Source organism: Sceloporus occidentalis, unplaced genomic scaffold (assembly GCF_023333645.1).
Source record: "Sceloporus occidentalis isolate IW3139 unplaced genomic scaffold, rSceOcc1.0.p SCAF_14, whole genome shotgun sequence".
In the NCBI taxonomy this organism is placed as follows: Eukaryota; Metazoa; Chordata; class Lepidosauria; order Squamata; family Phrynosomatidae; genus Sceloporus; species Sceloporus occidentalis.
In genome coordinates this window covers 6,213,945-6,231,082 of record NW_028316994.1, presented here as the reverse complement: position 1 = coordinate 6,231,082, position 17,138 = coordinate 6,213,945, and the positions used below count along the sequence as shown (strand labels likewise).

The 17,138-nt window shown below is 44.1% G+C and overlaps 1 protein-coding gene across 2 annotated transcripts in view; it reads left to right on the top strand.

Moving 5' to 3' along the window:
* The window catches only part of LOC149303680 (serine/threonine-protein kinase LMTK3-like), a 48,155-nt gene extending 31,119 nt beyond the window's left edge, over positions 1-17,036 (top strand). For both annotated transcript variants that reach the window (XM_089481189.1, XM_089481190.1), the window contains 5 exons: positions 638-3,120; positions 4,567-4,937; positions 6,149-6,260; positions 10,018-10,281; positions 12,003-17,036. In XM_089481189.1, the coding sequence (XP_089337315.1) occupies positions 638-3,120; positions 4,567-4,937; positions 6,149-6,260; positions 10,018-10,281; positions 12,003-12,019 (3,247 nt within the window). In that variant the 3' untranslated portion in view covers positions 12,020-17,036. The remainder of the gene's footprint in view (positions 1-637; positions 3,121-4,566; positions 4,938-6,148; positions 6,261-10,017; positions 10,282-12,002) is intronic.
* The last annotated feature ends 102 nt before the right edge of the window (positions 17,037-17,138 follow it).

Genomic DNA, 17,138 nt, shown 5'->3' with positions numbered 1-17,138 from the left:
TGGAGGACATTTTAGAATTCCTCCTGGACAGAAGATTAAAATGTAGGACATGTCCTGGAAAAGAAGGACATCTGCTCACCCTTTCTGCACTAGGATTGGATCAGGGCCATGCTTCATCTGAACAGGATGATGTGAGGCAAAGGGGCAACATTCGCCTTTGGGCCCGTGCAGACAGCCCCAAAGTCACCTTATCCTCTATTTATTTTGCTCTTTTGATGTGACAGCCATTCTTTCTCTAATCTGACTATTGCCCATTCATTCTTCTGGCTATCTGCTAATACTTCTGTGGGGATTCCCAACTACTCTGCTTAACTTATTTTCCTCCTGTTTTTCTCCATGTTCCATTGTTGTAGCACACAAGCTCTGTCTGTTATGCTTCTCACTTTTTTATCTCTGTCTCTTCCTTTAACAAGCAGCAGTGTGTTCTTAACTATTCATCTGTTCCTACTGTTCTTTTTGTGTTTCTTTTCCAACTTTTGGTTTGTTTGTTTGTTTGTTTTTAAATATCCCTATTCCTTGTCCTCTACCCCTAATGGTTCTTTCAGGCTATTTTCCCAACTGGTTTCTCCCCCACTCCTATTTCTGCCTGTTTTTCCGACTGTTCCTCTATCCTTCCTCCATCCCTGCCCCACTGCAGGTATGAGGTAATGCAGTCGTGCTGGCTCCCAGCTTCCCATCGCCCAACTATGGAAGAGCTGCATTTGCAGGTGAGCTACCTGTTAAACGAGCGCTCCAATGCTCAAGCAGAGGAGAGTTTCGAGTGGCGCTGGAGTGCCCTGAAGCCCAAGCGCTCCGCTTCACCACCACCAGCCTCCTCTTCCTCAGCATGCCACCGTCGCCCTTCAGAAGAGATCTCAGCCTACCCACTACTGGATGGGTTCCACGGGGGCGACATGGATGATATTCTGACAGTGACTGAAAGCAGTGGGGGGCTGAACTTTGAGTATATGTGGGAGAAGGCCCGTCTGGGACGATGGAAAGGCCCTGCCTCAGCTCCTCCTGAGTACCCTTCCAGTAATGGTGGCCTAGCTGTGCCAGGCAGCAATCCTTTCTATGAACAGACCTCACAACGTGGACACAGCCTAGAAACGCCTAGTGTTGTGCCTGTTATCAGTGCTCGCAGCCCTTCGGTCAGCAGTGAGTATTACATCCGCTTGGAGGACCATGGCAGTGGAGAGGGGCCAGTCTGTGCCCCCAGTCCAGGCTCACCACCCCAGCCCCTTTTCCCCTCAGATTGGGACAGTGCCCCTTATCACCCGCAGGAGCAGGCCAGCACCAATCCCTTCCTGCCCAGTGGCAGCAGTGAAAGCAACCCCTTCCGTGCTGACAGCGAGGTCCAAGAGACATCACTGACAGAGACTTCCACAACGGGAGGAGAGGCATTCCTTGCTGAGTCCCTGCTCACAGTGTACCGTGATCTGGAGGACCAGCAGCGTAGCTGGGATGCTGAGATGATGGAAGAACGAGGAGCAGGGGAGACATTGGCTGGGGACCCATCAGAGTTCCAGGGATCCCCTTCATGGGAACAAGAACCCTCACTGATGGAGGACCAGAGCTCTGGCAGCAGCACAGATGATGGTGGGAGCAGCATTGGGGGTGGGCGGCGCAATCTCCTGCCATGCCCACTATGCACTCGGGTGCGTTGCACATGTGCCATTCCTCGGGGGGATGTGGTGAGTGGCTGGAGCAACCACGGCCCACCCCTGCGGCGCCCACACCGTGACAGTTATGGCACTGAGGACGATTCCTCCTTGAAAGTGGAGCGGGGCTCCCTCTCTGACTGTCCTATGTTGCCCCCTAGGGACTGTGATGGGGAAGGAGTGGAGCACAGTGAATTTTATGATCCACTCATGGGGACAGCTGTGAAGACCTATGAACTTCAAGACTATCCAAAGCAGAGAGGGGGAGCAAGCACCCGGATTGCACCTGGATCACCCTTCCCAGCCATATCTTCTGGATGCTGCAATGTGATCGTTCCCATAGAGATACCCCCATTGTCCACTCTGGCTGAGAGCAATGATGAAGAGACTATTGCAATCCTCCCAGAAGCTATTGATGGATTTTCCACAGGCCCTACAACCTTAAGCCTCTCCCCAGCAGCCCCAGATCGGCAAAGGGGAACCCTAGACTCTGTAGATTCCTTGGACATTCCTTCCAACACCAGTTCTTCAGATGTTTGTAGTCCTGCATCACATTATTCCTCTCCTGGGCAAAAATTTGGGGACAGTGGCTATGAAACAGAGAACACTTTCTCACCTGAGTTTATTTTCAAAGAAGATCCACCACCACCACCACCACCTGGAGAAGAGGAAGAAACAGAGGTAGATGAAGATTCAGGCAAACTCCTGACAACACCCATCTCTCAGTCCACAAGTGATCTTACCTTGTCTATGAGTGAAGAAGGAGTGGAACTGGAGGAGGAGATAGGGAGGAGCTTGGGGCCAGCAACACCTCACCGTGACTCTGCCTACTTCTCTGATGGAGAGGCAGAACCCCTTGACACCCTGGCTCCACTTGCCCCTGTTACTGGAAATGAGGAGGAAAAGTCTACAGAGAAGACAATTTTGGATGGAGGCTTTGTGGTCCAGGTGTGCAAGGAACAGCTCTTGGTTTCATTGCATGAAAATGTCACACGCAATCTGCTCTGCAGTCAGAAGATGCCAGCTTTGGGGCTCCGTCCGGTTGCCCCTTTGAAGGACCAGTCCATCCTCAAGCTGTGGACTCTAGAACCTGAGGAGGGGCAGGAGGAGACAGAAGAGGAAGAAGAAATGGAGGAGACAGACAAGAAAAGCCACAGCAAGGAGGCAGTAGATTCCCAGCAGCCTGAAATCATGGAGGATAAGGGGAAAGAAGAGGTGGTGGTGGAGGAGGAGGTGGTGGAGGAAGAGGAAGAGATAGAGAAGGACCAAGAAGAGATTAATGGAGAGCCTGAGGGGCTGCAGCCACCATGGAAGGAAGAGGAAAGGAAAGAAAAGGAGACAGAGATCCAAAGAGATCCAGCAGGGCCCAGGATAGCTGAACCTCAGGATGGCCAGGAAGATAGTTCTGTAGCAACTGAGCAGCTTCGAAAGCAGCAGGAGCCCAGGCTACCTGTGAACCAAGCTGGGGAAGATATCAAAGGTAATGGTCCCATCTGTGATTGCAGTGTGGAGTGGGGATGTTCATAAAACGAACAGGGAGAAGGCCAACTCTGCTATTACCCTGTCTACCTCTGGAGGCAGCTGTTGAGATGATGAAGAATCCATTTGTATATGGAATGTAGGGGCACCATCTTGTCTTTCAACTCAGGCACCAAAATATATTGGGTAGAGTGGGAATGGGGAAGACAGGGTTGGCCCTGCCATTGAGCTAAATGAAGCAGTCACCTTAGGTCATGGGGCACAATGAGTGGTAAATTCATCATCCCACCTGCCCCATAAAGCCCCTTGTTGTCATTAGTTACCCTTCTGGTCCCCACAATTCCAGAAAGCTGTTAATGCCTTCCCTTACTCATGCCCCAGAAAGAGGAAGAGATAGATGTGATGGCTATGCCAGGCCACCAAGGATGGAGCAAGACACAACACTAATATTCTTCCATCAGAGAAAAAGCAGTCAGCAATAGCTGCACCCCACCAAAAAGGAAGTAGATGGCTTCATTGTGTGCTCCATGCCTCCCACCACACCAGAGGCATTAAGGAAAAATTAGCTCTGTAGAAGAGCTGGCCACTGGTATGGTGGGGTCATAACCACCTCCATCTCCTTTCTGAGGAGGAAGTACCACTTTCTCCTCTTCTTTCTCCTTTCGAGGCACCAGGCTGCCATAACCTTTCCCTCTTCCTATTGCTCCCTATGCCATCATATCAACAGGATTCTGACAAGAAACCACCCCCCTCCCATGTACCACTGGGGACACAACCACTCAATATTTTTTATTATTGTTGTACCTAAGCCTTGACAAAGTACCTGTGTAACTCACAGAATATTTTGAAGAAACCACATAGGTCTAGTCTTAAGACCTGTCAGTGTGAGAAGCCACCACTAAAATATTCCTGACAATTAATTCCTCGCCCCCTATTTTAAAAACCATTGCCTTATATATTTTATGGTGGTGGTGGGAATTATTAGGTTATCCCAGCCCAGTAAGATGATAATCACAGGCCATAGGTCAATACCTTGTAAGCCTGTTCATCTGGTCTTAGTCTCTATTACTGCTATCTCCACCATAAGAAAAAAAAATCAATGGGAGGGCCAAGTACCTAAGCCTTGACTATTCCAAAATAATTCAACAGGCACCATCTCTGAATGGAGCTTGGAACATCAGATGGCCCAAAGGCCATGATTTTAGAACTTCTGATTCAAAATTATCTTCGTAATCCAGCTAGAATTTAGATTGGTACAAGCAGAGAAAATATACAGAGATATGTTGGGGCAAGAATATTAGGGACATATTCTTAGTTAAATAACTCTCTCTCTCTCTGTCTCTTTCCCTCCCTGCCTGCCTTATTTCTACTCTGCTTTGAACCCTGGCTCTTCAATCCAATCACTCCTGGCCCATCTTCACTTTTGACCTCTGTCCCTTGCCTCCAGCCAAGCTGTCCCGATTGTCTCTGTCTCTTCCCCCGCTGGCCTTGCAGACTTTCCCTCCACCTGGTGGAGGAAGGAAAGGGCCATTTTGGGAAGGAGCAGCTTTGGGGGAGGGTCCAGTGCTATGTGGGAGAGAAGCTGCCATAGCAGCAGAGGATGAGGAGGAAGATGATGCCGAGGAGGATGAGGAAGGAGGCTTGGCTGGAAGTGGAGGGAGGGGTGTTCCCATTGTGGTGAGTGAAAGTGATGATGCCCGCAACTTGCGTGGTCTCCTCAAGTCACCACGCTCAGCCGAGGAAGCAGCTGCTGAGCTGGACCGCAAGCGAAAGATGGTCTCCTTCTTTGATGATGTCACTGTCTACCTCTTTGATCAGGTGAGAAGGACCAGCATTGAGGGTATGTAACTTGGACTGTGGTGGACTTCTTTTAGGTCCCTTTTTCCAAAGGTCCAACTATAGTACAGAATTATAGTATTGTTGTTGTGTGTCTTCACGTTGTTTCTGACTTATGGCGACCCTAAGGTTTTCCTAACAAATTTTTTCAGAGAGGGTTTATCATGGCCATCTTCTGAGTCTGAGAGTGTGACTTGGCCAAAGTCACCCAGTGGGTTTCATGGCAAGCTGGGAATCAAACTCTCGTCTCCAGAATCATCCAACTCTCAAATCACTGTGGAGATTATCACACTACCTTTCCTCCCAGCCTCAGTGTGGCAAAAACTTTTAAAAACTTTTTTAAAACGCACACCTTCATGTCCAGGTCTGGAGGCATCGCAAACCCAATCTTGGCATCCTGTTCCCAATCGATATTTCTCTGGCACTTTTTGAAAGAATGGAAGTTTGCTGTTTTTTGCAAAGTATGGGAGAAATGAATGGGATGCCAAGATCAGATATTTGATGCCTCTGGACTGGGCACAGAGGTGTGTGATAACATCCATTTAAAAAAAAGTTTCAACCTGCACTGAGGCTGGGAAGAAAGGCAGTGCAATAATCTCCTATGCCACTCACTATTATTCCACTTTAAATGCCATGTTTCCATCCTGTGGAAACATGGGATAGGCAGTCTAGGGAAGAGGATTTAGAATTTTCAACCAGAAAACTCTAATGCCTCCATAAACCACAAACCCCATGATTCCATAGGATGCAGCCATGATAGTTAAAGCGTTGTGTGAATAGGCCCTAAGCCAGCTGCCTGCTCTGTCCTCCTTTCAGCTATTGTCGTATTGTTCCTTCTTTGTCTAGTCCCTCGGCAAATTTGGGCTGTCTCCCTATCCACCCTGGCATCCTTGCTTCTTCACCTGCCCACCCACCTTATTTTCTCTTGGCTCTGGTTTAATCTCAGATCACAATGACCTTTCACTTCCCCTAACTGAAATTATTTGGGAGGTTAGAAGGTCTGTGGCCATTCCATGGTGTTAAAGGATAATGAAAATAATTTATAGTACACAGGTAGCAGGTAGCATCCAGACTTTAAACGTGTACAGCAAGGTAAGAATATGTGTGTGCATGGAGAGGAAAGTTTAAATCAAAAGTGCCAGAAGAGACGATGGTGAGACTCTACCATCATTTTTGTTCTTTTCTGTCTGTAGGAGACACCAACCAATGAACTGAGTTCACAGGGAGCGCCAGATGGTGATGTCCCTTCTCCTGGCTCAATGTTAGAACCAGGACTTGATCCCTTTCCCCCAGCCGATGGCTTCAGTGAGTATTGGGCAAAAGCCAAGTCCTTGTCCTGGCTAGTCTTGGAAGGCCAGTTTGTTAGGAAATGGGCCAATCCCACTCTATAGTTTGTTTGACTTGTAATGTTCTTATGTTTTCCTATTGATTGCCACTGTATTGATATTTCTTACTGTTATTGTCTGCTTTATATGGCTGGGGACTGGGAAGGGATTAGTTTGTTTTTTATTGTATTTTTATTGTACTTCCACTGTTGTTAGCAGCCCAGATTCGTCGTTGATTGGGCGGGATACAAATAAATTATTTATTATTTATTTTATTAATATTATAGCCAGAGAGGAAGTAGAGTGTGTGTGTGTATGTGTGTTTGTCTCTGTGTTAAATGAGTTGAAGCAGACTCAGAAATATAGCCATGTTAGCCTGTAAAATCAGTATGCAAAGAGGTCTTGTAGTACCCTTGAGACTAATTGACTTCCACAGATGCATATGGTGGAGAGATCTGAGGAAGTAGACTGAAGTCTATGAAAGCTCATGCTGCCAACTTCTTTCTTTCTGTTAGTCTCCAAGTGCTACACGATCTCTTTACATATTGAAGCAGATAGTTAGGCCTTAGTCAAGGTGACCAGATGCCCTCCTTTCCAGGACATGTCTTACTTTTCAATTTTCTGTCCAGGAGGAATTCCAAAATGTCTTCCATTTTGAGCAGGAGTTTTGTTTTTTTGCTAGTAAAGTATAATTTTAAGCATTTGTCTTGCTCAGAATATATTGCACATGTAAGGCTATTGAAAGCCAACGGGGCATTTTAACAACGTTCATCAGAAAAATATGACTGAGCACATACTAAAAAAAAGAACCAGCATATGTAATACAGCTATAAATAGCCCATATGAAATGAATGTACTGTATATTTATATGAGTGTTTTTAGCTTTTATTTGGTAATGTCCTACATTTTTCTTGAATGTTCCTACATTTTGTGGTGCCTTACCCTTCTTTGTGGTTATGACATATGGTCATCCTGTCCTCAGTCGGAGTCACATTCTGGGACCCAGAGAAAAGTAGTTGTCACACTGGAGGTGCTATCACACTGCAGAATTAATGCAGTTTGACACTGCTTTAACTGACATGGCTCCATCCTATGGAATCCCAGGATTTGTAGTTTGTTGTGGCACCAGAATTCTCTGACAAGAGAAGGATAGATATCTCACAAAACTACAAATCCCAGAATTCTATAGCATTGAGCCATGGCAATTAAAGCAGTGTCGAACTGCACTAATTCTGCAGGGTAGATGCAGCTTGGGGGCGAGTCAGTATAGGAATATACAGTTGATCCTCCATATCTGTGGCTTTGATTTTTGCAGATTTTATTATTCATAGATTTGATGAATATGTTCTCTCTAGGTATCTTTGGGTCCTCCAGCATGATTTTCCTGGAAGCTGACCATAGAATCACACTGGAGTACCTACAGATTTTTATAAAAAACACTTCTCCTGGCATTTTTAGGTCCCCCAGCACAATTCTGTGCTCATCTTCTGGCAGATGTGGACCATTGAATTGTGCTGGAGAATCTAGCAATTCCTAGAGAGGTTTTCTCTCAGGTTAAAAAATATAGTGTTTTTTAATTGGTGGTTTTTCCACTTTCACAGCGGTCCTGAGCCCCTAATCCCAGTGGAGGGCCCACTGTAGCCACTACAAAAGGCAAGGCTGAGTTCCAAAGAAGACCAGGACCAGGGGCAGCAGCAAACTCTGAGATTAGGCAAGAAGTCAAGTTTAAGAGTAGGCAGATGGAGATAAAAAGATCTAGAGACAGGAGCAGCAGAGTCAGAATCAGGTTTGGATTTGTTTGAGAGATTGGGAACAGAGGCAATATATAAGGTAGGGCTCATGATCTGATGTAGCAGTTAACAGAAAGTAGAAAGATCCTCTTGCTAGTGGCTACAATGGGCCCTCCACATTCACTAGGTTTCTCAGATGAGGCTCCCCTTTGCATCTGTGCATGAGTTCCTGCATTGAATTTGCTTTCTTCATTGAGAAAGTATGGCCAGATTAATGATTCATGCAGACTATTGATTCTTACTCTTTTATGTTTTTAAGAATAAACTTGCTACAATTATAAGCCTGAATGAAATATGCCTTCCGGTTTTTATTTGGGGGTGCAGAGTATGCTTCCTCTATCAGAACTTTGGAAAATATTACACATTGGGTGTGATTTAATTCTCTAAACTATTTTTAGGATGTAAACTCTTCACTGTTTTTTCCCCGTTTGGAAGCTCATGATCCAAAATTGTCACATTTGATAAAGCAGATGGTGGCACAGATTCTCCCTTGTTATTATAAATGGATGCAGCAGGGCTGTTTTGTATTGCAGCAGTGAAATATATACATAGAGAGGGAGGGAGGATGCACCACTGAATAAGAAATATCTACCCTATCTTTTGGACATCTAAAATATAAATTGACTCAGAGATGCAATAAAAATATAATGATATGAAAACAAATGTAACATATTTAGTTAGGTCATTAAAATAGTAGCATGAGAGATGTTCATAAAACAACTGCATCAGTTTAAAAATACGTTGCTGTAAGTGAGAACAGATTAAAGGCACTGCTTTGCTAACACTGTGCATGTCTGTGTGCAAAGCTGCCAATGGAATCGAAGACAGTAGAAGCTGCAGAAAACTGATGATTTTCCTATTCTGAAATAAAGAGTAGGAACTCTTCTGCTCAGATTGGTATTGAGGAGCAAGTGTAAGGTTCGATGAACCCGGGAAGTATTGAAAGAAACGAGTCGAGAATGTTTGTACCTATTTAAAACTGGTTTTATGTGTGTGCAAGGTTCTGCTGATGGTCCACATGTGTTCATACAGATTAGTGAACTCTGCTAAAAGACTCATGATGCATTCTCCCAGTTCTGGCAGTGTGTTCACTTGCAATAATGATTCCAATTACTTAAGGAATAATTACTTAATTCGCCTGTTTCACTAGGATGCTTTTTCTTTATTACTCCTCTCCTTTATCTTCATGACACACCTGTAATGTAGCCTAGACAGAGCGAGACAGTGACTGCATCTGTACTGCAAAAATAAAACAGTTTGACAACACTTTAAATGCCATGGCTCGGTGCTGTGGAAATCTGGGGATTGTAGTTTTGTGCAATATTTCACCTTCTTTGTCAGAGAGTTCTGGTGCTGCCACAAAGTACAGTTCTCAGGAGTCCTTAGCATTGAGCCGTGGCAGTTAAAGTGATGTCAAACTGGATTATTTCTGCAGTGCAGATGCAGCCAGTGATTGTTCCAGAGTCAAACAATGAGCTTAATTGATAAGTGAGGATTTTATATAAACAAACAGCTTCATTTATATACCGCTTCATACTGAACTAACAGTGTCTAAGAGGTTTACAACTGTAAGCTAATTGCCCCCAACAATCTGGGTTTTCATTTTAGCAACCTGGGAAGGATGCAAGCCTGAGTCAAGCTTGAGCCCTTTTTGCTGGTATTGAACTCGCAACCGTATGGTTTTGAGTGAGTGAGTGGCTGCAGGCATTTAAGCACTGTGCCACCAGGGCTCTTATATAGATATAGATTGGGAATGTTTTTAAAAAGCATACAGTTTTCAGACTCCCCCATCCAGCACAGTCCCCAGTATTAATTCAAAAGTCCTTCATCCCAAAAAAGAATATATTTAAGATTTGAACCTGGATTGCCCTGTTTCTAGATGGACATCACTGACTATGCTCGTCTTCAGTCTAGCTCTCTTTTCTCCTCCTTCCTTTCTGCATGCAGGTGGCAGTTTTGAGTGGGATGATGATTTCCCCCTGATGGCTCAGAATCCATCCTATGTTTCCATGGTGTCTGACCCCAACACAGTCAAGCCCTCCCACCCAGCCATGACTTCACCAATGCCCATGCCCCCTGCCTTGCTGCCCACAGCTAAGAGGGCTGAGTCTGGTCTTGTCGATGCCCTGAGGTTCTCTCGCTTCACCGTCTCTCCTGCCCTGGAGCCACACCTTTCTCCTTCTTGTGACACTGAACTAGGACCTACAGCTGGTGAGTGGGGACTGGAGGCATATGGTTCTTATTCAGGGAGTGGAGTGATCACTGGGTTGTGTTTGCACTATGCAATTATATCAATTTATATCACTTTAAGTGTCATGGCGCCATCCTAAAAAACCCTGTGGTTTGTAGTTTTGTCAGGTATTTAGAATTCTCCGCTAGATTGCTCTAGTGGAGTGCTTCTTAATCTTTGGTCTTCCAGATCTTGAAGTTCAGCTCCATGGCTAGAATGATGGGATCTGTAGTCCAACATATTTTGGGATATTTCCAGTTAAGATTTTTCTTGTGCAGTCACTTGATCTCATTCCCAAACTTTTATGAGCAGTTTAGATATTGTTTTCAGTTTCTTTCCTTCTCCATTTTTTCTCTCCCTCCCTTTTTTTTAACACCAAAAATCTGTTCTGGAGAGAAAGGAGGAATAAATGCAGAGTCTTTTGATGGATAGCACTTGGAGATCCCCCTTTCACAGATCACATGTCACATCTAGTCTCATATAATATTTCAGAAATCAACTTTATTATTATTCAGGCGGTATAGTCAAAGTCCCAAAGTGTTTTACAAGATGATGCTAGTTAAATGCTAGGATCATTTTATTTTGGTGCAAAAATTCCTTTTCCTTCCCTTGATCTCAGGTTGAATCTGTGTCTTGGAAACAATACCTGTGTTTACTGGCAGCTGAATAATGACAGACAAGCAGAGATACTTTTCAGTTTGGAAGAACACTGTGTTAGTTTAAATTGACCTGGGAAGAAGGAATGAAAAGCCTTTGGTAAAGTCAGGAGTTCCCAGGAATACTTCAGTATGAAGAAAATATCATGAAGATGTAGATGTTTGGGATAAAATCAGTTTGTACAGGAACAAAATTTTGGAATTGAAAATTCTCTGGAATTTTCAGAGACGAAGGGCTCTTAAGTTAGTATTTTCCTTCCATAGTCCAGTGGACAGGCCTTCTTCTGAAGTTGGAAATCCCCATTCTTTGGAGCTGTCAGGGCAGTTTCATAAGCCTGTATTCCACTGTGAATCTGGGCCCCCATTAAAACTCTTTCCAGACTCTTCTTGGACTTAGGCAGTGGACTCAGTATGCTTGCCTCAGCTCCAGTATCCCACCTGATCTGTAATCTGGAGAGTTCTTGCTGTGGGCCTCTTTCCAATCTTTCTTACCTTTTCCAGGAAACCAGAAAATAAATCCAGAGCTCCTGCTGAGCTTCTACACACCTCTGAACTGTTCAGATGAAGTTGTGCTTTCTTAATTAAAAAAAAGATAATGTTGCATTCACACTCTTTTGAAACATTTGTTTATTTAATAAAATATTTCTATCCTGTTTTATATCAAAATCTCAAAATGATATACAAGTAAAATCTATATGAACAAGTCAAAACAATTTAACATAATAAAAGTAATTAAATAGACTAAACACACTAAATATGGTAATTATCAATATGATCTCAGAGCACTTTCTCACTGGGATCATCAGTGTTGGCAATATCCTGTTTGTTGTGTGTGCCTTCAAGTCATTTCTGACTTATGGTGATTCTGACTTATGGTGATTCTGCCCCATCTCCCAGCTGATACTATTCAGATTTTTTAAAAAAATAAACCATGCATCAACCATCATGCATAGTTGGCTTCTCAGTGTGCTTTAAAGCAATGAATGAATGATATGTAACAAAAGCCACTCTGTTGAATGGAATATTTTTCCTCTTCTTCCTTGCAGACCCAATAGAGAACTGAGATAAAGTAGAAAGTGGACAACCCCGCTGCCTTTTGTCTCAGCATTCAGGGATGCTGCCCAGTTATCCGGTTGACATACCGGTGCCAAGATGCCACATCAATTTCTGTGGTGAATGGACAGACACATGCGTTTGTGTGTGCGTGCATTTGTGTTCATGATATGGAAGCCATTGTTGCTAATACGGACACCGATTCCCTATGGACTTTCCCCCTCTTTGTCTTGCCCTTTCCCCCCACATCTTCACTTGCGAATAGTGGGGTGGAACTTTTTGTATGAACTATTTAGGGCCACCAGCTGATGAGGGAAACATCTCCTCAATTTTACAGGGGGTCCTCACCCAGTACTGGCTTTTGAATGTATAACCCCAGTCCTCTCCTGGCTTCTTTCCTTTCTTCAATACGTCACTCATAAGGATCCTCTGTGCCAAACTGAGAGGGTCAGGGTCAGGGAATGATATCTCTAAGAACATGCCATCAACTTCTTCTGAGCCCTCTGCATCTCTCTGAATCTCATCAGCTGTAATCCTGGAATGTGGAACATGGCTGCCAATTTAAATCCCTTTTGTGCCAAATGGAACTGAATGGGGCTGGTGACTCTCCCCAATTAACCAGCATTAGTTGTATATGTATGCGAGACCATTGATTTGAACGTTGGGACAGAATTGCACCGGCAAGACAGAACAACCAAATCATACCCACTACCTTGGAGCAATTAAGGGTTGATTGGAACCAGCAAAGTGAGTGGTGAGATTTCTTTGGATGGGAATCCTTTATATGAACCTACAGTGGGATGATCCCAAAGTATCATTTTTTTCAAAAGCATTGGTCAGCATCTGTTGGTTGATACATGAAATGCCATGGAAAAAGTTGGTCACATCACCAATCTGTAGCAAACAAGTAATGGACACTCATTGGTTAACAATGGAAACATATCTTCCATATTGTCCTGACTAGTGGGTGCATCATACTTGGAAAATCATCCATGATTTATGTGCAGCACTGATGGAGATTGGTTGGCTTTTCTTGTGACTGGTCTGTCCTGACCATCCCGGTCCCCCACTGGTTTATATTGAGAGGGTAATAAAGGGTACTGGGGAACAATTGAAATGACGAGGATTTCCAGAGATTGGACTAGCCGCTGATCAATTGTGCCAAAAGAACCACTTGAAGGTGAATGGGTTGTATTAGGAGTGGACTTGGGGGGATTCAGAGCTTTAGAGAATCAAATGGAGTTATATACTTTTTGGAAACCTAGGGGTATTGAATCTTGTCTATTCCTGCCCTCTGCTTACAGTACACGCTGGCCAGATTTTGGATAAAAGGACCATTGGTATAGGCCAAGAGAATTTTGGGGGTTAATTCTGGGAAGGGGGCAAATATATGCATGAGCTTGCCTTCCATCAGGGGGTGGGTGGGGTGGGAATTAGACTTGATAACCACCCAAGCCCTTCCAGCATTGATTTCTATAGAGAATATTCATTAGGCTTCAAACAGCATATTGCTGGTTTGTGTTGAACTTACAATAGTGGCAGCTAGGTCTAATTATGAGTCTTGAGCCCCTGGAATAAATGAGTGATCTAGAGTGCTCCACTTTCCTTTCCTCACCCAAGAAAAGAATATCTGTACCTAGGTAAGATAATAAAAAGACAGGTATTTCATCTGGCAGCTTCTACTTGCAGCGAGTGTGTTGCATGCATTTGGTCCAGATGATTTGGTTTTCATCTCCCAGAAGCTCCAGCCAGCACAGCCAATAGTGAAGGATTGTGAGAGTTGTAGCCCAGTACATCTGGAGAGTCAGTTTCTCACCCCTTGTTTAAGGCATAGTTTATGGAAGGGAGAGACTTTTTTTTTGAGTTGGTGGTAGCTTGTTGACTTTTAGAACTGGCAACCACAGGTAGGCCCATCCTCAGAGTCTTCACTTCTGGGGAGTGTCTGGAGAAGGTGAAAACACAGCAAACAGATATTTTTGACAGGACAGTGACAAACTGACAGGTGAATGAGTCTTCTTGTGGGCAGGAGCTGAGAGGCAGAGGTATTGATAGCCGCAACCTGGTGAGAATTTGGTTAAAGGGCCAACTGGAATTCCACTGACTTGTGTCACCTAACCTGTGGTGAACCTGGTCTTGCGGTACGTGCCTGTATCTAGCTGTAATAGCTAAGGGGACCCAAGATTAGGCTAGCAGTTGCTGCTTCCAGCAAACATGGCAGAGAGAATAAAACCCTTTAGTCTGGCCCCTGGAGCCCTCAGCTCAAGACTCCTGGTTATCTTACACCAGCTGATATTTTTCCAAAGCCAGCAAGGCTTAGCTGCCTTCCCAGTATCCTACCACACTGGCATGTTCTCTTAAGAAATACCATGACTGACCTACTGGAAAGAACTGCCTGGGGGAAGAAACAGTTGACAATACCCATCCCTTGAACCTGCAAAGGTTGTGTCAGTGACTCTAGCACGAGCACAACCTAAAGTTGGAAAAACACATGGCTTTTGACACTGAAATAACGGGCAAGGCTGTAATGGCCCTCTGTCTTTAGTTGTCACGCCTCATGTGGCATCTGTCTGTGCCTCCACCAGGAGACCTGCTATCCACTGTGAGAATCTTCAGCTTAAGGGAAGAAGCCCCCCATCTGAGGCATTCTTCCTTCCCTCAAATGGCCTTAGTGATGGCATCATTTTCACAGCCTTCAATGGCTTTCAGATTTCCCTGATAGAGTAGAGCCCTACACAGTCATCCAAGGAATGTGTGTGGGCATCAAAAATGGAAGAGCAGTGGAATTCCACACCACACACCAGAGGGATCCATGCCAGCTCTTGAACAAGAAGGTCTGAAGAAGAATTATTGGCCGCATGAACATTAAGTGTCCACACTCCCAGATGACTGGATTCTTTGTGCCTTCAGCAGAATGCACTTGGAATACCTTTGAACATTAGGAAGAGCATCTTTACTGTAAGAGCTCTTCAACAGTGGAATAGACTGTCTCAAATATCTTTGAGATATTTCAACAGATATTGGATGGCCATCTCTCAGGAATATGTTAGGTGTTTATTCCTGCATGGTGGAATAGATTGCCTTTGTGGTCCCTTCCAGCTCTATGATTTTGTGATTTAGACATCCCCATCCAGTGTGTGAAAATCAGAGCTGGACCTGCAGCAACAGTCTGGATGGTGCTGGATTACATGTCCCAATGCCTCTTCCACACTTTATACTCCAAGGCCAGGTAGAATTAAGTAGGCAACAAAGGTTGAGGGATAGCACTGCAATCTGCCTGCCATTCCTCTTGAGTTCTGTGGACATTTCCCCCTCTCGGAGGACAAAGTACACAGCCAGTTCTGCATCCCTGAACTAGCCTTTGGCCTTCAGGTGTGATGAAAGAAGCCAAACCATTGCCAGAGTTTAAGTAAGATTCAGCTGTCACCTCACTTCATTTTCATATATGAAATGGAAGCCGGGGACATCTTATCCTTTTGTTTAGGTCTTGTTATGCCCACATATATTCTTTGAAGGCCTGAATTGGCCTGAACATTTCTAAAAAAAAATGTTCCCCTGATTAACTAAAATGGCTGTCTTGGCTTCTTTATTACCTCATATTGGTTGGAAATCACTTTGTAAATTTTGAGATAAGAGTTAAAAGTTACTTCCAGGTTTAGGGCAGCTGGTACTACAGTTTAAACACACTGGGCAGCTATGCTGGCTTTTCCTCTTAGTGGGTTTTCTGCCTTTGGAAAAGAGGTGGGAAAAATTACAAAAAGAAGAAAGGTTATAAAAAGAAGATGTAAGTCAAGATCACAGTGGTTCCAACAAGTGTAGATCCACTGAATTATTATTTTTTGAATGGTGAGTCAACATGTATAAATCCCGTCGATTCAGTGGGTCTACTCTAGTAAGGGCTAACTAGTAACACATCCCCTCCAACGTTTCACAGATGAAACCAGGACACATGTGGTCAAGTAACATCAGATTATGGCCAAGTTGGCAAAATGTATTAATGAGAAAGAATAGACATGCTAGGAGAGGCTGTGGCAGTTTTCTTTTACCTGAACTATTGGGAAGAACAAGATTCTGGTTCCTGCTCTTCCCTCTCCTGTTGAGTTCATTGTGTGCAAGCTACTTTTGCACTTTGCACTTAGTTTAGAGAGGCGGTTCCCAACCTTTACTACATCTCATATCCCTAGGAAATGTTTGATTAGTGTTTGCTCCCCTTATGAGAGAATATCATATTTGTAGATGACAAAGTCTAATTTCTAATTTTTGAACCACAAATAAAACCACATACAATACTGTGGTTGAACAAAAGAACTTTAAAAGCCACTCTTGGTTGCACCCCCTGGGGATGTGGGCACCCCTGGTTGGAAACCCTTAGTTCAGAGCTATTGAAGTCGAGGACAAAGGGCAAAGGAGACAAGAAGGAGACAAAAAACTGGGACATTTTCAAAGCAGCTGAAAAAGTGGAATGACAGAAAAGTAGTAGGGACTGTCAGTACCAAATCTGAACAGTTGGAATGTATGGTAACAGGAATCAGATCATTATCATCCAGACTTTTCATTAAAATGCATGTTTGAAGCAAGGCAGTTGTGGAATAAATGCAAATATAAATGTTGTGGGGATCTCTAAAAGACTGACCTGCCCATATGAAAAAATGTAAAGAGAGAAAGAATAAGAGGGGGGGGGAGGGTAAATTAAAAAGAAACGCACATTAAACTTTTCTTTTATATGGACAGAAGGGATTGAAAGTAAGCAGATGTGAGCAGCTAGCTATAAAAGGATAGGGACTGTGAATATTCCAGAAATTAGGAGAGGATGGATGGCTTAACAGGCTGGAAAGGATGCTTGGGGTGGGTGGGGGAAGAATGGATGTGGGGTGTCTTGTGGGGACCGAATGGTGAGAGATGTTACTGTGGGATGGTTGTAGGGGTGGTGATACTTTAATGGGAAGGTTGTGGGAAGAAGTATGTAGGGATGGGGAGAGTATTTAAATTATCAAAACTTTAAAATCTCCAAATTCTGCAATGATAATAAATTGTGCATACTGTATTTGCAAACCTTGACTCAGTGTGCCTGATTTGCCCCACCGCAAAGCCTTGGGTTTCTCCAGATTGTGGAAACAAGAACACAGTTATGA